Below are 21,932 nucleotides of genomic sequence, written 5' to 3' on the forward strand. Positions count from 1 at the left end.
CCTTCTAAACTGTAAACGCAAACCAAACCAAACCAATACAGTTGAAATGAAAAGCCAACAGGGGAACCAGTAAATGGTTCAAATGGAGAGTGAAGGAGTCTGATGATCACTCTGAGGGAGGGAGGGAGGGAGGGAGGGAGGGAGGGAGGGAGGTGTGTGTGTGTGTGTGTGTGTGTGTGTGTGTGTGTGTGTGTGTGTGTGTGTGTGTGTGTGTGTGTGTGTGTGTGTGTGTGTGTGTGTGTGTGTGTGTGTGTGTGTGTGTGTGTGTGTGTGTGTGTGTGTGTGTGTGTGTGTCTCTTGTTTCTCCGGTTCCATGTTTCCCCCACACCTATGTGTCATGTAATGTGCTGTGAAAGCCCCACTGGGCTGACTGGGGAGGCACGATGCTACAGTAGAAGACAAACGACAAGGCAGAGCACGCAGAGCACACAGTCTCTCTCTCTGTCTCTCACACACATTAACACACACACACACACAGTCTCTCTCTCTCACACACATTAACACACACACACACACACACACACACACAGTCTCCACACACACACACACACAGTCTCTCTCTCTCTCACACATTAACACACACACACACACACAGTCTCTCTCTCTCTCTCTCACAGACATTAACACACACACCCACACACACACGCAGTCTCTCTCTCTGTCTCTCACACACATTAACACACACACACATGCAATCTCTCTCTCTGTCCCTCACACATATTAACACACACACACACACAGTCTCTCTCTCTGTCTCTCTCACACATTAACACACACACACAGTCTCTCTCTCTCACACACATTAACACACACACACACACACAGTCTCTCTCTCTCTCACACACATTAACACACACACACACACACACACACACACACACACACACACACACACACACACACACACACAATCTCACACACACAATCTCACACACACACACGTCTCTCTCTCACACTCTCACACACACACACGTCTCTCTCTCACACACACACACTCTCTCTCACACACACTCTCTCTCTCACACACACACACACACAGTCACAATCTCACAAACACACACAGACACACACACAAACACACACACACAAACACACAGACAGACACACACACACAGCACTCGGCCAGCATATAGATAATTGGCCTCTTCCCGTCAGCTAATGCTGACATTTCTATCTCCACATGTCTAAACAGTGTCCAAACACACATAAACAAAGCAAGGGAATGCCAATTAGGCTTGGGCAGTATCCAGATTTTCATACCTTCATACCGACCTTGTGCCATACATACATTCAGTAATACTGGCACTGAACACAAGGAGGGCTGTTTTCAAACCCCACTGAGTCTAATCCGAAAGTTAGCAAAGGCTAACAAGTACATGTAACATCCCATAGAGAATGCTAACTAAAATGCTAATGAGCGCATTGCAAAATTGTATAGTCTCTGACCTAAAGTAGGACAGACATCCCGGGTAATAGAGTTATACAAATATCAAAAACAATATAAATATTAGGACTGGCCACCCCTCACAATATAAATATGAGGACTGGCCACCCCTCATAGCCTGGTTCCTCTCTAGGTTTCTTCCTAGGTTTTCCTAGCCACCGTGCTTCTACACCTGCATTGCTTGCTGTTTGAGGTTTTAGGCTGGGTTTCTGTACAGCACTTCGAGATATCAGCTGATGTAAGAAGGGCTTTATAAATACATTTGATTGATTGATTGAGCAAGGCTCTTGATCCAGGAAGGAATTCTCTGCTGTTACCGAGCGAAACTAGATTCTGGAAGAAGCTAACCACGTAGCTAGGTAGCTAACTAGCTACTAAATGAGCAAACCAAATGGACAACTGCCGAGTATTTAGCACATTTTAAACAGTTAACTTAATAGTTATAAGATATCTAAGCTGGCAAACATTTAGTTGTGAATTCCCTACTGTTACTAGATCACCTGGCGCATGCTGCACAACCCTGAGTGACTCACAAGGTTCTGGTCTCCTTGGTGTGTGTTTATAAACAAACATTACTGGTAAGCTTCATAATGAAAAATTATTTGACAGGTGAAATGAAAAAAAACACGATTTTCTTTATCTCCTAATGTATTGCACAAGTTTACTGCAGGTATTGGCTTTAAAGTAGCTACAAATATTCAAATGTATTTAGAAAATATAGTTTCAACAGTACTGACCCACCCTGTTTCTGGATTTAACCCTCCTGTAGGTTTTAACTCCAACCCTCCTGTAGGTTTTAACTCCAACCCTGTTCCTGAAGAGAGAGACCCTCCTGTAGGTTTTAACTCCAACCCTGTTCCTGAAGAGATACCCTCCTGTAGGTTTTAACTCCAACCCTGTTCCTGAAGATATACCCTCCTGTAGGTTTTAACTCCAACCCTCCTGTAGGTTTTAACTCCAACCCTCCTGTAGGTTTTAACTCCAACCCTGTTCCTGAAGAGATACCCTCCTGTAAGTTTTAACTCCGACCCTGTTCCTGAAGAGATACCCTCCTGTAGGTTTTAACTCCAACCCTCCTGTAGGTTTTAACTCCAACCCTCCTGTAGGTTTTAACTCCAACCCTGTTCCTGAAGAGATACCCTCCTGTAGGTTTTAACTCCAACCCTCCTGTAGGTTTTAACTCCAACCCTGTTCCTGAAGAGATACCCTCCTGTAGGTTTTAACTCAAACCCTCCTGTAGGTTTTAACTCCAACCCTGTTCCTGAAGAGATACCCTCCTGTAGGTTTTAACTCCAACCCTGTTCCTGAAGAGAGACCCTCCTGTAGGTTTTAACTCCAACCCTGTTTCTGGATTTAACCCTCCTGTAGGTTTACGCTCCAACCCTAATCTAGCACACCTGATTCTAATAATTAGCTGGTTGACGAGGGAAATCAGGTTAGTTACAACTGGGTTGGAGTTAAAACCTACAGGACTGGACGCCATGCCTGGACTGGGCACCGGTGCAGTGTCTATTGGCAGACAGGGATCGGGACTGGGGACAGGAAGGCCAGACAGGGACAGTGGAGTGGGACAGGGACAGGGAGGCCCAGGGTCATGTTGCATTAAATTTCAGGAATCAATTGAACAGCTGACTACTGAGCTCTATTATGGTGCCAGAGAAAGAAAGAAAGAAAGAAAGAAAGAAAGAAAGAAAGAAAGAAAGAAAGAAAGAAAGGCCAGCCAGCCAGCCAGCCAGCCAGCCAGCCAGCCAGCATGTGAACTGGTATAATGTAGTGACCAGTCCGAGCAGCCTTCCTTTAACAAGCATCTCTTAGTAGCAGCATTGTTATTCCTCCAACAACGTCGTTAAAATGAGACTCAACACTCTCTGTGTCCTCCTATTCTCTGCAGGGGCCACAACACCTGTGACAGGCCTATAATAATACTTTATATGGTCATAGAAATCAGATTGGGATTTTGTACAATGAATCAAATCCACAATAAACCAACGCTTTTGATCTCAAGTCAAGAAATATGTTTGTTCGACGTGGGCACTGTCTTTTTCTACCTGTGATAACAACATCAACCACATCCACAACCACAACCACAACCACAACCAACCACAACCAACCACAACCACAACCAACCACAACCACAACCACAACCAACCACAACCACAACCAACCACAACCACAACCAACCACATCCACAACCAAAACAACAACCACAACCAACCACAACCACAACCACAACCACAACCACAACCACAACCAACCACAACCACAACCAACCACAACCACAACCACCACCAACCACAACCACAACCAACCACATCCACAACCAACCACATCCACAACCAAAACAACAACCACAACCAACCACAACCACAACCACAACCACAACCACAACCAACCACAACCACAACCAACCACAACCACAACCACCACCAACCACAACCACAACCAACCACATCCACAACCAAAACAACAACCACAACCAACCACAACCACAACCACAACCACAACCACAACCAACCACAACCACAACCACAACCACCACCAACCACAACCACAACCAACCACATCCACAACCAACCACAACCACAACCAACCAACCACAACCAACCACAACCACAACCACAACCACAACCACAACCAACCACAACCAACCACAACCACAACCAACCACAACCAACCACAACCACAACCACAACCAACCACAACCACAACCAACCACATCCACAACCAAAACAACAACCACAACCAACCACAACCACAACCAACCACAACCACAACCAACCACAACCACAACCACAACCAACCACAACCACAACCACAACCAACCACAACCACAACCAACCACAACCACAACCACAACCAACCACAACCACAACCAACCAAAACAACAACCACAACCAACCACAACCACAACCACAACCACAACCACAACCACAACCAACCAAAACCACAACCAACCACAACCACAACCACAACCAACCAAAACAACAACCACAACCACAACCACAACCAACCACAACCACAACCACAACCACAACCAACCACAACCACAACCACAACCAACCACAACAACAACCACAACCAACCACAACCACAACCACAACCACAACCAACCACAACCACAACCACAACCAACCACAACCACAACCAACCACAACCACAACCAACCACAACCACAACCAACCACAACCACAACCACAACCAACCACATCCACAACCAAAACAACAACCACAACCAACCACAACCACAACCAACCACAACCAACCACAACCACAACCAACCACAACCACAACCACAACCAACCACAACCACAACAACCACAACCAACCACAACCACAACCAACCACAACCACAACCACAACCACAACCACAACCAACCACAACCACAACCAACCACAACCACAACCACAACCAACCACAACCACAACCACAACCAACCACAACCACAACCACAACCAACCACAACCACAACCACAACCAACCACAACAACAACCACAACCAACCACAACCACAACCACAACCACAACCACAACCAACCACAACCACAACCACAACCAACCACAACCACAACCAACCACAACCACAACCACAACCAACAACATCCACAACAACATCCACAACAACATCAACAACAACAACATCCACAACAACATCAACAACATCCACAACAACAACAACCACAACCAACCACAACCGCAACAACAACCATAACAACAACAACATAACAACATCCACAACAACCACAACATCCACAACAACCACAACAACAACAACATAACAACATCCACAACCACAACAACAACCATAACAACAACAACATAACAACATCCACAACAACCATAACAACAACAACATAACAACATCCACAACAACAACACAACAACACAACAACAACCACAACAACCACAACATCAACCACAACAACAACAACAACAACCACAACAACAACAACAACAACAACCACAACAACAACCACAACAACAACCACAACAACAACAACAACAACAACCACAACAACCACAACAACAACCACATCAACAACCACAACAACAACAACCACAACAACAACAACAACAACAACCACAACAACAACAACAACAACAACCACAACAACAACCACAACAACAACCACAACAACAACAACAACAACAACAACCAACAACAACAACCGACAACAACAACCGAGAAAACTTGTTGTTTTTCTCACTTGTTTCCCTCTCGAAGTGACTTTCTTTCTTACACAATGTGAACGCAGCAGAGAAGTTTTGGCTGGCTAGATGTCGGTTGTTATGGCGACGGCGGATCATCTGGGCCAGGGTTCCGCAGGCAGGCACCTCGTCACCCCGCTCGGTTCCATAAGTGTCACCATAACAACAACGGAACTCTCCATCAGAATGCCACCATGGTCAGAAGTCCAAAATGGCATCCTATTCCCTATATAGCACAATACTTTTGACCAGGGCCCCTAAGGATATGGTCAAACGTAGTGCACTATATAGGGAATAGGGTGCCATTTGAGACTCATCCTGGGTTTGTATTGAAGATAACCCCCACATACATCCACTCGTTCAACAACACTAGCTGATTGTGTGGCAGGATTCAGGAATGCACTAAAATTATTCCCACAACTGCACATGTAAAAAAAAAAAACTATTTTCCCAGAATGCAAGACCATCAGACAATGAGCAATGGCAGCTATTCCCAGGAGAGGGACCCCCTCAAATATCAGGCCTGAACAGGAGGGGGACCCCCTCAAATATCAGGCCTGAACAGGAGAGGGATCCCCTCATATCAGGCCTGAACAGGAGAGAGACCACCTCGAATATCAGGCCTGAACAGGAGAGGGACCCCCTCAAATATCCGGCCTGAACAGGAGGGGGACCCCCTCAAATATCAGGCCTGAACAGCAGAGGGATCCCCTCAAATATCAGGCCTGAACAGGAGAGAGACCACCTCGAATATCAGGCCTGAACAGGAGAGGGACCCCCTCAAATATCCGGCCTGAACAGGAGAGGGACCCCCTCAAATATCAGGCCTGAACAGGAGAGGGACCCCCTCAAATATCAGGCCTGAAAAGGAGAGAGACCCCCTCAAATATCAGGCCTGAACAGGAGAGGGACCCCCTCAAATATCAGGCCTGAACAGGATGGAAGAAGCCACAGAGAGTTGTAGGCTGTTAAACACTTCCAACAGGCAGAGAACCAACAACTAAAACTTCTCCAAGATAAAAGAGAAGGTAAAGCCTCTGGTTCCCCGTGGGATTCAGACCATCAAAGCCTGGGCTAAATTTCCTGTGGCAACATTCTTTCCCAATGTTGGACACTGTTTGTACAGCTCTCACAGAGTCTCTCTCTCTTTCTCTCCAGCTCCTCACTAGCTCCTCTCCAGCTCCAGGCATCAACCTTTCTTCAGCATGCAGCACTCGACATATCAAAAGAAATATGATGCGCTGCTTCTTTTTAAAATTTGAGGAAAATGTAGGATTCGCCGGGCGGTATCTTGTGAAGAAACTAACGGATTAGGGACGGAAAGAGCCTGTGCAGCTAGTGCCTGGAAGAGAGGTGTGTGTTTGTGTGTGTGTTTGTGTGTGTGTGTGTGTGTGTGTGTGTGTGTGTGTGTGTGTGTGTGTGTGTGTGTGTGTGTGTGTGTGTGTGTGTGTGTGTGTGTGTGTGTGTGTGTGTGTGTGTGTGTGTGTGTGTGTGTGTGTGTGTGTGTGTGTGTGTGTGTGTGTGTGTGTGTGTGTGTGATAGCTGTCAACAACACACACCCACCCTGAGATTGTCTTCACGTAGACGATGACGATAGAATAATAATGAACAAAAATTTTATCACGTCTTCACCCGCTCCTCTTCTCTGGCGCTCGTTGTTGCCAGGTTACCTGCCACCATCGTTACACCCACCTGCGCCTCATGAGACTCACCTGGACTCCATCACCTTCCTGATTACCTCCCCGATATCTGTCACTCCCCCTTTGGTTCTTTCCTCAGGTGTTATTGTCTCTGTTTTATGTCTGTACGCTACTTGTAGTTCTTGTTTTATTCCATGTTCGTTTATTTATTAAATTCACTCCCTGTACTTGGTTCCCGATTCCGAGAGTACATGTTACAAATATAAATGCAAAATGCAACAATTTCAAAGATTTTGCTAAGTTACAGTTCATATAAAGAAATCAGTCAATTGAAATGTATTCAAGCCTTAACCTATGGATTTCATATGACTGGGCAGGGGCGTAGCCACGGGTGGGCCTGGGAGGGTATAGGCCCACCCACTTGGGAGCCAGACCCACCCACTGAGGAGCTAGGCCCACCCACTGAGGAGCTAGGCCTAGCTAATAAAAATGAGTTTTCCCCCACAATAGGGCTGTATTACATGCAGAAATAAAGACATTCTTTGTTTGATATTTATGTCTGAGTGTTGGATTGTGCCGCTGGCGATCCGTAAATAAAGAACGCCAAGAAAATGTTGCCAACTGGTCTGCTTAATGTAAGGAGTTTGGAATGAGTTATACTTTATATATATATATATATATAGTTATAGTTATTATTATATTTTAGCAATTACATTTACTTTTGATACTTATGTATGTTTAAAACCAAATACTTTTAGACTTTGCTCAAGTAATATATTACTGGCTGACTTTTACTTGAGTCACTTTTTATTAAGGTATCTTTACTTTTACTCAAGTATGATAATTGGGTACTTTTTTTTTTACCACTGGAATGAATTATATACCTTGTAGAACTAAAAGGTTAAACTCTACCAAACATGTAACTGGCCAACTACGCAGCTTTACTTTACAGTAGAGAACATCCACAACATGTACTGAAGGTACTTTACAGTAGTAGAGGAATATCTATGTTGTAAACATCCACAACATGTACTGTAGGTACTTTACAGTAGAGAACATCCACAACATGTACTGTAGGTACTTTACAGTAGTAGAGGAACATCACCACAGACAGCCCTCAGGCGTCACCACAGACATCCCTCAGGCGTCACCAAAGACAGCCCTCAGGCGTCACCACAGACAGCCCTCAGGCGTCACCACAGACAGCCCTCAGGCATCACCACAGACAGACCTCAGGCGTCACCACAGTCAGACCTCAGGCGTCACCACATACAGACCTCAGGCGTCACCACAGACAGCCCTCAGGCGTCACCACAGACATCCCTCAGGCGTCACCAAAGACAGCCCTCAGGCGTCACCACAGACAGCCCTCAGGCGTCACCACAGACAGACCTCAGGCGTCACCACAGTCAGACCTCAGGCGTCACCACAGTCAGACCTCAGGCGTCACCACAGACAGCCCTGAGGCGTCACCACAGACAGCCCTCAGGCGTCACCACAGACAGCCCTCAGGCGTCACCACAGACAGCCCTCAGGCGTCATCACAGACAGACCTCAGGCGTCACCACAGACAGCCCTCAGGCGTCACCACAGACAGCCCTCAGGCGTCACCACAGTCAGACCTCAGGCGTCACCACAGTCAGACCTCAGGCGTCACCACAGACATACCTCAGGCGTCACCACATACAGCCCTCAGGCGTCACCACAGACAGCCCTCAGGCGTCATCACAGACAGCCCTCAGGCGTCACCACAGACAGCCCTCAGGCGTCACCACAGACAGCCCTCAGGCGTCACCACAGACAGCCCTCAGGCGTCACCACAGACATCCCTCAGGCGTCACCACAGACAGACCTCAGGCGTCACCACAGTCAGACCTCAGGCGTCACCACAGACAGCCCTCAGGCGTCACCACAGACATACCTCAGGCGTCACCACAGACAGCCCTCAGGCGTCACCACAGACAGCCCTCAGGCGTCACCACAGACAGCCCTCAGGCGTCACCACAGACAGCCCTCAGGCGTCACCACAGACAGCCCTCAGGCGTCACCACAGACAGCCCTCAGGCTTCACCACAGACATCCCTCAGGCGTCACCACAGACAGCCCTCAGGCATCACCCCTCTGATTCCAGCTACTGACACACACACCTTCATTCTTTACCTTTTGATATCAAAATTGTGTTAAAAGGAAGCATAAACCAGAACTCTCTACAGATTCAATCTCCTGATCTAACACCAATGTACCGTAGCTACAGTAAGTATGTGAGACCAAAGGGGGTATACTGTTGTGTAGTGTAGTATTATGGTGTAGTACTGTGGTGTAAAACTATAATGTAGTAATGTAGTGTAGTTATGTAGTGTAGTACTGTATTAATGTGGTGTAGTACTGTAGTGTAGTACTGTAGTGCAGTACTGTAGTGTAGTAATGCAGTAGTGTAGCACTGTAGTGTAGTACTGTAGTGTAGTAATGTAGTGTAGTGTAGTACGGTAGTGTAGTACTGTAGTGTAGTAATGTAGTGTAGTACGATAGTGTAGTACTGCAGTGTAGTACTGTAGTAGCATAGTAATGTAGTGTAGTAATGTAGTGTAGTACTGTAGTGTAGTAATGTAGTAGGGTAGTGTAGTACTGCAGTGTAGTACTGTAGTAGCATAGTAATGTAGTGTAGTAATGTGGTGTAGTAATGTAGTGTAGTACTGTAGTAGTGTAGTACTGTAGTAGTGTAGTAATGTAGTGTAGTAATGTAGTAGTGTAGTACTGTAGTGCAGTAATGTAGTGTAGTAATGTTGTGTAGTACTTTAGTAGTGTAGTAATGTAGTGTTGTGCTGTAGTAATGTAGTGTAGTAATGTAGTGTAGTAGTGTGGTGTAGTAATACAGTGTAATACTGTGGTGTAGTAATGTAGTGTAGTACTGTAGTGTAGTACTGTGGTGTAGTAATGTAGTGTAGTACTGTAGTAGTGCAGTACTGTAGTAGTGTAGTAATGTAGTGTAGTAATGTAGTGTAGTACTGTAGTAGTGTAGTAATGTAGTGTAGTAATGTAGTGTAGTACTGTAGTAGTGTAGTAATGTAGTGTAGTAATGTCGTGTAGAAATGTAGTGTAGTGTAGTAATGTAGTGTAGTACTGTAGTAGTGTAGTACTGTAGTAGTGTAGTAATGTAGTGTAGTAATGTAGTGTAGTACTGTAGTGTAGTAATGTAGTGTAGTAATGTGGTGTAGTACAGTGGTGCAGTACTGTGGTGTAGTAATGTAGTGTAGTACTGTAGTGTAGTACTGTAGTGTAGTAATGTAGTGGTGTACTGTAGTGTAGTACTGTAGTGTAGTACTGTAGTGTAGTGTAGTAATATGGTGTAGTAATGTAGTGTAGTAATGTAGTGTAGTAATGTAGTGTAGTACTGTAGCAGTGTAGTACTGTAGTAGTGTAGTAATGTAGTGTAGTAATGTAGTGTAGTACTGTAGTAATGTAGTGTAGTAATGTAGTGGTGTACTGTAGTGTAGTACTGTAGTGTTGTAATATGCTGTAGTAATGTAGTGTAGTACTGTAGCAGTGTAGTGATACAGTGTAGTAATGTAGTGTAGTAATGTGGTGTAGTACTGTAGTGTAGTGTAGTGTAGTAATGTAGTGTTGTGCTGTAGTAGTGTAGTGTAGTAATGTAGTGTAGTACTGTAGTGTAGTAATGTGGTGTAGTGATACAGTGTAGTAATGTAGTGTAGTAATGTAGTGTAGTACTGTAGTAGTGTAGTGTGGTAATGTAGTGTAGTAGTGTAGTGTAGTAGTGTAGTGTAGTAATGTAGTGTAGTACTGTAGTAGTGTAGTAATGTAGTGTAGTAATGTAGTGTAGTAATGTGCTGTATAGCAGCAGCAGTGGCTTGTGCTCTTAGACAGCTGTGCCACATTTCTACTGACTTAGAGGGAATACAGTATGCCCTTATCAAGGGGGAAACCAAGCTTTCACAACACATTACACATAGGTGTAGGGGCATCATGGAACCAGAGAAACAAGAGGCATTTCCACGGTGGGAACACACACACAACCACACACACACACACAGGCAGTGCCCTGGGTTAGACAGCTCATACAGCCAGACTGGTCATGCTTGGTTGAGCAAATAACAATACCAAGCAATAATTAGCAGAAAGGATGCCATTCTACTGGAACTGAACAAGGCTTACTATGCCTTCTGGGTAAATGCATCTGGCTATGTATGTTATGAGTGTGTGTGTTTGTGTGTGTGTGTGTGTGTGTGTGTGTGTGTGTGTGTGTGTGTGTGTGTGTGTGTGTGTGTGTGTGTGTGTGTGTGTGTGTGTGTGTGTGTGTGTGTGTGTGTGTGTGTGTGTGTGTGTGTGTTCTCTGTTCTCTGCCAGCTCTCTGCCAAAACCATAACAAACCTGAGACTCCAGCTGCCATCACCGTGAGGGAATGAAAACATCACCCGGTTCATAATGTCAACGGAGCTGTCCAATCGTCAGCCTGCTGATCCCTACACTCTAGAACCAAACAGTCTGCTGATCCCTACACTCTAGAACCAAACAGTCTGCTGATCCCTACACTCTAGAACCAAACAGCCTGCTGATCCCTACACTCTAGAACCAAACAGCCTGCTGATCCCTACACTCTAGAATCAAACAGCCTGCTGATCCCTACACTCTAGAACCAAACAGCCTGCTGATCCCTACACTCTAGAACCAAACAGCCTGCTGATCCCTACACTCTAGAACCAAACAGGGTTCTTCGGCCGTCCCCATATGGGAGACCCTTTGAAGAACCCCTTTTGGCATCAATTTAGAACACTTTTGGGTTCCGTGTACAGAGGGATTCTGTGGAAAGCGTTCTTCACGCCTTAATTCTGTTCCACCCTCTTCACACCTTAATTCTGTTACACCCTCTTCACGCCTTAATTCTGTTCCACCCTCTTCATACCTTAATTCTGTTCTACCCTCTTCACGCCTTAATTCTGTTCCACCCTCTTCACGCCTTAATTCTGTTCCACCCTCTTCACGCCTTAATTCTGTTCCACCCTCTTCATACCTTAATTCTGTTCTACCCTCTCCACACCTTAATTCTGTTCCACCATCTTCACACCTTAATTCTGTTCCACCCTCTTCATACCTTAATTCTGTTCTACCCTCTCCACACCTTAATTCTGTTCCACCATCTTCACACCTTAATTCTGTTCCACCATCTTCAAACCTTAATTCTGTTCCACCCCCTTCACACCGTAATTCTGTTCCACCCTCTTCACACCTTAATTCCGTTCCACCCTCTCCACACCTTAATTATGTTCCACCATCTTCACACCTTAATTCTGTTCCACCCTCTTCACACCTTAATTCTGTTCCACCCTCTTCACACCTTAATTCCGTTCCACCCTCTCCACACCTTAATTCTGTTCCACCCTCTCCACACCTTAATTATGTTCCACCATCTTCACACCTTAATTCTGTTCCACCCTCTTCACACCTTAATTCTGTTCCACCCTCTTCAAACCTTAATTCCGTTCCACCCTCTCCACACCTTAATTATGTTCCACCATCTTCACACCTTAATTATGTTCCACCATCTTCACACCTTAATTATGTTCCACCCTCTTCACACCTTAATTCCGTTCCACCATCTTCACGCCTTAATTCTGTTCCACCCTCTTCATACCTTAATTCTGTTCTACCCTCTCCACACCTTAATTCTGTTCCACCATCTTCACACCTTAATTCTGTTCCACCATCTTCACACCTTAATTCTGTTCCACCCTCTTCACACCTTAATTCTGTTCCACCCTCTTCACACCTTAATTCCGTTCCACCCTCTCCACACCTTAATTATGTTCCACCATCTTCACACCTTAATTCTGTTCCACCATCTTCACACCTTAATTCTGTTCCACCATCTTCACACCTTAATTCCGTTCCACCATCTTCACACCTTAATTATGTTCCACCATCTTCACACCTTAATTATGTTCCACCCACTTCACACCTTAATTATGTTCCACCCTCTTTACACCTTAATTATGTTCCACCATCTTCACACCTTAATTCTGGTCCACCCTCTTCACACCTTAATTCTGGTCCACCCTCTTTACACCTTAATTCTGTTCCACCATCTTCACACCTTAATTCTGTTCCACCCTCTTCACACCTTAATTCTGGTCCACCCTCTTTACACCTTAATTCTGTTCTACCCTCTTCACACCTTAATTCTGGTCCACCCTCTTCACACCTTAATTCTGTTCCACCCTCTCCACACCTTAATTCTGGTCCACCCTCTTCACACCTTAATTCTGTTCAACCCTCTTCACACCTTAATTCTGGTCCACCCTCTTCACACCTTAATTCTGGTCCACCCTCTTCACACCTTAATTCTGTTCTACCCACTTCACACCTTAATTCTGTTCCACCCTCTTCACACCTTAATTCTGTTCTACCCTCTTCACACCTTAATTATGTTCCACCATCTTCACACCTTAATTATGTTCCACCATCTTCACACCTTTATTCTGTTCTACCCTCTTCATACCTTAATTCTGTTCTACCCTCTTCACACCTTAATTCTGTTCCACCCTCTTCACACCTTAATTATGTTCCACCATCTTCACACCTTAATTCTGTTCCACCATCTTCACACCTTAATTCTGTTCCACCCACTTCACACCTTAATTCTGTTCCACCCTCTTCACACCTTAATTATGTTCCACCCTCTTCACACCTTTATTCTGGTCCACCCGCTTCACACCTTAATTCTGTTTCACCCTCTTCAAACCTTAATTCTGTTCCACCCTCTTCACACCTTAATTCCGGTCCACCCTCTTCACACCTTAATTATGTTCCACCATCTTCACACCTTTATTCTGTTCTACCCTCTTCATACCTTAATTCTGTTCTACCCTCTTCACACCTTAATTCTGTTCCACCCTCTTCACACCTTAATTATGTTCCACCATCTTCACACCTTAATTCTGTTCCACCATCTTCACACCTTAATTCTGTTCCACCCACTTCACACCTTAATTCTGTTCCACCCTCTTCACACCTTAATTCTGTTCCACCCCCTTCACACCTTTATTCTGGTCCACCCGCTTCACACCTTAATTCTGTTTCACCCTCTTCAAACCTTAATTCTGTTCCACCCTCTTCACACCTTAATTCCGGTCCACCCTCTTCACACCTTAATTCTGTTCCACCATCGTCACACCTTAATTCTGTTCCACCATCTTCACACCTTAATTCTGTTCCACCATCTTCACACCTTAATTCTGTTCCACCCTCTTCACACCTTAATTCTGTTCCACCCTCTTCACACCTTAATTCTGTTCCACCCTCTTCACACCTTAATTCTGTTCCACCCTCTTCACACCTTTATTCTGGTCCACCCGCTTCACACCTTAATTCCGGTCCACCCGCTTCACACCTTAATTCTGTTCCACCCTCTTCACACCTTAATTCTGTTCCACCATCTTCACACCTTAATTCTGTTCCACCCTCTTCACACCTTAATTCTGTTCCACCCTCTTCACACCTTAATTCCGTTCCACCCTCTCCACACCTTAATTATGTTCCACCATCTTCACACCTTAATTCTGTTCCACCATCTTCACACCTTAATTCTGTTCCACCATCTTCACACCTTAATTCCGTTCCACCATCTTCACACCTTAATTATGTTCCACCCTCTTTACACCTTAATTATGTTCCACCATCTTCACACCTTAATTCTGGTCCACCCTCTTCACACCTTAATTCTGGTCCACCCTCTTTACACCTTAATTCTGTTCCACCATCTTCACACCTTAATTCTGGTCCACCCTCTTCACACCTTAATTCTGGTCCACCCTCTTTACACCTTAATTCTGTTCTACCCTCTTCACACCTTAATTCTGGTCCACCCTCTTCACACCTTAATTCTGTTCCACCCTCTCCACACCTTAATTCTGGTCCACCCTCTTCACACCTTAATTCTGTTCAACCCTCTTCACACCTTAATTCTGGTCCACCCTCTTCACACCTTAATTCTGGTCCACCCTCTTCACACCTTAATTCTGTTCTACCCTCTTCACACCTTAATTCTGTTCCACCCTCTTCACACCTTAATTCTGTTCTACCCTCTTCACACCTTAATTATGTTCCACCATCTTCACACCTTAATTATGTTCCACCATCTTCACACCTTTATTCTGTTCTACCCTCTTCATACCTTAATTCTGTTCTACCCTCTTCACACCTTAATTCTGTTCCACCCCTTCACACCTTAATTATGTTCCACCATCTTCACACCTTAATTCTGTTCCACCATCTTCACACCTTAATTCTGTTCCACCCACTTCACACCTTAATTCTGTTCCACCCTCTTCACACCTTAATTATGTTCCACCCTCTTCACACCTTTATTCTGGTCCACCCGCTTCACACCTTAATTCTGTTTCACCCTCTTCAAACCTTAATTCTGTTCCACCCGCTTCACACCTTAATTCCGGTCCACCCTCTTCACACCTTAATTATGTTCCACCATCTTCACACCTTTATTCTGTTCTACCCTCTTCATACCTTAATTCTGTTCTACCCTCTTCACACCTTAATTCTGTTCCACCCTCTTCACACCTTAATTATGTTCCACCATCTTCACACCTTAATTCTGTTCCACCATCTTCACACCTTAATTCTGTTCCACCATCTTCACACCTTTATTCTGTTCTACCCTCTTCATACCTTAATTCTGTTCTACCCTCTTCACACCTTAATTCTGTTCCACCCCTTCACACCTTAATTATGTTCCACCATCTTCACACCTTAATTCTGTTCCACCATCTTCACACCTTAATTCTGTTCCACCCACTTCACACCTTAATTCTGTTCCACCCTCTTCACACCTTAATTATGTTCCACCCTCTTCACACCTTTATTCTGGTCCACCCGCTTCACACCTTAATTCTGTTTCACCCTCTTCAAACCTTAATTCTGTTCCACCCTCTTCACACCTTAATTCCGGTCCACCCTCTTCACACCTTAATTATGTTCCACCATCTTCACACCTTTATTCTGTTCTACCCTCTTCATACCTTAATTCTGTTCTACCCTCTTCACACCTTAATTCTGTTCCACCCTCTTCACACCTTAATTATGTTCCACCATCTTCACACCTTAATTCTGTTCCACCATCTTCACACCTTAATTCTGTTCCACCCACTTCACACCTTAATTCTGTTCCACCCCCTTCACACCTTTATTCTGGTCCACCCGCTTCACACCTTAATTCTGTTTCACCCTCTTCAAACCTTAATTCTGTTCCACCCTCTTCACACCTTAATTCCGGTCCACCCTCTTCACACCTTAATTCTGTTCCACCATCTTCATACCTTAATTCTGTTCTACCCTCTTCACACCTTAATTCTGTTCCACCCTCTTCACACCTTAATTATGTTCCACCATCTTCACACCTTAATTCTGTTCCACCATCTTCACACCTTAATTCTGTTCCACCCACTTCACACCTTAATTCTGTTCCACCCTCTTCACACCTTAATTCTGTTCCACCCCCTTCACACCTTTATTCTGGTCCACCCGCTTCACACCTTAATTCTGTTTCACCCTCTTCAAACCTTAATTCTGTTCCACCCTCTTCACACCTTAATTCCGGTCCACCCTCTTCACACCTTAATTCTGTTCCACCATCGTCACACCTTAATTCTGTTCCACCATCTTCACACCTTAATTCTGTTCCACCATCTTCACACCTTAATTCTGTTCCACCCTCTTCACACCTTAATTCTGTTCCACCCTCTTCACACCTTAATTCTGTTCCACCCTCTTCACACCTTAATTCTGTTCCACCCTCTTCACACCTTTATTCTGGTCCACCCGCTTCACACCTTAATTCCGGTCCACCCGCTTCACACCTTAATTCTGTTCCACCCTCTTCAAACCTTAATTCTGTTCCACCCGCTTCACACCTTAATTCTGTTCCACCATCTTCACACCTTAATTCTGTTCCACCCTCTTCACACCTTAATTCCGGTCCACCCGCTTCACACGCACGTACACACACACTTACTTCCCCTCCCACCAAAACACACACTTATAACAAAGCCAGATGCATTTATACAGTAGTTATATGTACATTTGTATTTATTTATTTAACTAGGCAAATTCTTATTTACAATGACAGCCTACACCGGCCAAACCTGGACGACGCTGGGCCAATTGCGCGCCTCCCCTATGGGACGCCCAATCACGGCCAGTTGTGATACAGCCTGGATTCGAACCATGGTGTCTGTAGTGACACCTCCAGCACTGAGATGCAGTGCCTTAGACCACTGCGCCACTCGGGGAGCGCGCGCGCGCGCGCACACACACACACACACACACACACACACACACACACACACACACACACACACACACACACACACACACACACACACACACACACACACACACACACACACACACACACACACACACACACACACACCATGAAACAGGGTTGGTTATGCACAGACTCCCTTTAGACTCAGTAACATAGGAAAACCCTCCATATCCCTCCACTGCCCCAATACTGATTAAATGAGGACATATAATATACCAGCTATCTGTGTGTTAACTCTTTACTGTCTGAAGTGATTAGAGGGGGGGAATTAACTCCCTGGAGGCAATCAGGTAGAAGATTGGCCAATCACAATGTCAATTTCCACACATGTAGATAGGCCTTCAGGGTTATATTGAGAGAGTGATCATAAAATACAATTCAATAGAATACTTTATTTTGCAATCAAAGAGTGCTGGTTTATTTACATTGTAAACTGCACAACAGTACTATTTTAACTGTACTCTGCTGAGCCTATGGTTAGTAACCAATATAGCTACGGCCTTCCTCTCTGTCTTTCACTCCTAGTGTGATGCAGGGCATGTCTTTGACTGGTTGGTGAGAACCCAGTGTGTGCTGGGCTGCCTGGCTGGAGGGTGAGAACCCAGTGTGTGCTGGGCTGCCTGGCTGGAGGGTGAGAACCCAGTGTGTGCTGGGCTGCCTGGCTGGAGGGTGAGAACCCAGTGTGTGCTGGGCTGCCTGGCTGGTTGGTGAGAACCCAGTGTATGCTGGGCTGCCTGGCTGGAGGGTGAGAACCCAGTGTGTGCTGGGCTGCCTGGCTGGAGGGTGAGAACCCAGTGTGTGCTGGGCTGCCTGGCTGGAGGGTGAGAACCCTGTGTGTGCTGGGCTGCCTGGCTGGAGGGTGAGAACCCAGTGTGTGCTGGGCTGCCTGACTGGAGGGTGAGAACCCAGTGTGTGCTGGGCTGCCTGGTTGGTGAGAACCCAGTGTGTGCTGGGCTGCCTGACTGGAGGGTGAGAACCCAGTGTGTGCTGGGCTGCCTGGTTGGTGAGAACCCAGTGTGTGCTGGGCTGCCTGGTTGGTGAGAACCCAGTGTGTGCTGGGCTGCCTGACTGGAGGGTGAGAACCCAGTGTGTGCTGGGCTGCCTGGCTGGAGGGTGAGAACCCAGTGTGTGCTGGGCTGCCTGGCTGGAGGGTGAGAACCCAGTGTGTGCTGGGCTGCCTGGCTGGAGGGTGAGAACCCAGTGTGTGCTGGGCTGCCTGGCTGGAGGGTGAGAACCTAGTGTGTGCTGGGCTGCCTGGCTGGAGGGTGAGAACCCAGTGTGTGCTGGGCTGCCTGGCTGGAGGGTGAGAACCCAGTGTGTGCTGGGCTGCCTGGCTGGAGGGTGAGAACCCAGTGTGTGCTGGGCTGCCTGACTGGAGGGCCCGAGGCCTGGGACTGCATTCAGACTGCATCCAGTCCCTCACAAAGAGCCATTTATTAGGTGGCCAAGCTGAATAGCTGTTTTCAATGCTCAGCCACAATCTCTCATAGTCCCTTTGGAGAGCATCCATGAGTTTCTCTCTCTCTCTCTCTCTCTCTCTCTGAGTATCTCTCTCTCTCGCTCTCTCTCTTTGAGTATCTCTCTCTCTCCCTCTTTGAGTATCTCTCTCTCTCGCTCTCTCTCTTTGAGTATCTCTCTCTCTCGCTCTCTCTCTTTGAGTATCTCTCTCTCTCGCTCTCTCTCTTTGAGTATCTCTCTCTCTCACTCTCTCTCTTTGAGTATCTCTCTCTCTCTCTGAGTATCTCTCTCTCTCTCTTTTTGAGTATCTCTCTCTCTCTCTCTCTTTTTGAGTATCTCTCTCTCTCTCTCTCTTTTTGAGTATCTCTCTCTCTCTCTCTCTTTTTGAGTATCTCTCTCTCTCTCTCTCTCTCTCTCTCTCTCTCTCTCTCTCTGAGTATCTCTCTCTCTCTCTCTCTCTCTGAGTATCTCTCTCTCTCTCTCTCTCTCTCTCTCTCTCTCTCTCTCTCTCTCTTTGAGTATCTCTCTCTCTCGCTCTCTCTCTCTCTGAGTATCTCTCTCTCTCGCTCTCTCTCTCTCTGAGTATCTCTCTCTCTCTCTCTCTCTGAGTATCTCTCTCTCTCTCTCTGAGTATCTCTCTCTCTCTCTCTCTCTCTCTCTTTGAGTATCTCTCTCTCTCGCTCTCTCTCTCTCTGAGTATCTCTCTCTCTCTCTCTCAATCTTTGAGTATCTCTCTCTCTCGCTCTCTCTCTCTCTGAGTATCTCTCTCTCTCTCTCTAAACCTATCTTCGTGCCTATGAAAGATGTGGGTTGTTTTGGGGTTGTTTCTGCTTTTTTTTAAAGTTGTGTTGGTCTGTGTATAAATAAAATGTGGTTAAGAAGCTTCCTATTCAACTCCAATGACCCGCTATTCCCAAGTGTTACTCTGCTGCGATGAATTGGACTTGCTAAGCAGCCTGTTGTCAGCATAACAGTATGTCCTTCCCCTGCTCTCAATGGCTTTGCATTGCCATGGACGGTATGTCAATTTGAGACACAGAGTAGAAACCACCACTGTCTGTTACTTAATGATACATGGAGGTCTAGCTGTTCCATGTCCACTCTTAAACCATAGTCAGCAACAACAGAATAGAATAGAATTCACATTTCTCCATCTCTCCTGTTCATTGAGCTGAGCAGCGCACCTGTTGTAAAGTTTCCCATCGCCCTCTGTTGGAGATGGAAGCAGTAGCTTTCACTAGGTGATATTACACATTTGTCTTCGATTAAAACAGTGACATCACGAAGTCCTTCAACATGAGCAACATGTGTGTGTGTGTTTTTTTTAGGTCGCGTTTTAGGGCTACAATGTTGTCCAATGTCTTCTCGACGCAAGATAACGTGACAGTTTGGAAAAATGTGCAGAAATGTCAACACGTGTTTGGCTGCTGGCTGGGTGCAGTGGTTCCACCAAGACCTGCCATATAGGCGACATAAACTGCTTCTATTCCAGTATTGTACCGTGAGGGACAGACTCAATGAATAGAGACAGACAGACATAGGCCTAAATAAAGGCTATATTATTTAGATTAAAAACAATAAACTGAATTTAATAAACTCACCAACTCCGATTTTCTCCTCTTCCGTCGGGGTCCACATGATCCTGATGAAATTCCAGGTAAACCAAGCACGGGTTCGCCGTTATCATGGAAAAAGGACCGGGAAAAGTTGCATAAACCGCTCAGATCCACGGAAATATATCACTGCGTCTCAACGCCTGCAAATAAAAGAAAACCAAAGTGGAATGTGCGTTCATATTTCGCCTCTCAAACGACGCATTTTCTGTTCCGGTCCTCAGTCAGTGCATCATGCTGTCATACAACAACGTTGACTCAGTCTATCGCAGTAAGTGTTCGGTTGTTATCCTATCCGGCTGAGGCTGCCTCGTCACTTCTGTGCGAATCTCCCAACTCTATCAATGCAGCCGCGGTCCACTGCCAGGATGGAGAGAAACACGTTATTTATTTATTTCAAACCTCCGGTACACAGCTACACAGCAGGCTCATTTTCTGTCTGTCGATCCCAAACTCGTTTTTGAGTCGGATAAATTGATAATACATGCGTTAAAACCGTCCTATACCGCTATGGAATAACCAGTCGAATATTTGAAGACCACGGAGGGTGAATGTCGCAACAGCACTGAGAGAGAGAGAACGAGAGATGTCCAGTTGTTTACGATGTAACTGGAGTGTGTGAACGGGATACTCAATGCAGTCACCGCTGCGCCATCTTTTAGCCTATCCACATAACGCAAATTGCCAAATAGTTCATCCTTTGATGGGACACAGATGGGGCATAGAGACAGTTGGCATACCTTAACCTAGATCTCTCTCCTCTCCTGGCTTTAGTTCCTATAAGGAGCTTTGGTTTGGGATGTGTTATGTGGTGTTGTCTCTCTCTCTCTGATCTGTGTGTGTGTGTGTGTGTGCGTGTGTGTGTGTGTGAAAGAGAGAGGTGCCAGCTGATGCTGTCCAAGTTGTTGTCCGTTACATCAATCACAGAACTAAATGGGTGCTGCAATGGCATTTCTATTGAAGGCCTATTACCTTACAGAAAAATCACATGATTTCACCTGTGGAAAATCACATGATTTCACCTGTGGATAATCACATGATTTCACCTGTGGATAATCACATGATTTCACCTGTGGATAATCACATGATTTCACCTGTGGATAATCACATGATTTCACCTGTGGAAAATCACATGATTTCACCTGTGGAAAATCACATGATTTCACCTGTGGATAATCACATGATTTCACCTGTGGATAATCACATGATTTCACCT

The 21,932-nt window shown here is 45.5% G+C and overlaps 1 protein-coding gene across 1 annotated transcript in view; it reads right to left on the bottom strand.

Annotated features, from left to right (window-relative positions):
* Positions 1 to 21,706, bottom strand: part of LOC139553244 (dedicator of cytokinesis protein 3-like) — a 373,967-nt gene extending 352,261 nt beyond the window's left edge. Inside the window, exons 1-2 of the mRNA XM_071365370.1 lie at positions 21,457 to 21,706; positions 20,705 to 20,859 (exon numbers count right to left, since the gene is read on the bottom strand). Coding sequence (XP_071221471.1) covers positions 20,705 to 20,741 — 37 coding nt within the window. The 5' untranslated portion in view covers positions 20,742 to 20,859; positions 21,457 to 21,706. The remainder of the gene's footprint in view (positions 1 to 20,704; positions 20,860 to 21,456) is intronic.
* Positions 21,707 to 21,932: the final 226 nt, after the last annotated feature.

Source organism: Salvelinus alpinus, chromosome 2 (genome assembly GCF_045679555.1).
Source record: "Salvelinus alpinus chromosome 2, SLU_Salpinus.1, whole genome shotgun sequence".
Classification (NCBI taxonomy): domain Eukaryota; kingdom Metazoa; phylum Chordata; class Actinopteri; order Salmoniformes; family Salmonidae; genus Salvelinus; species Salvelinus alpinus.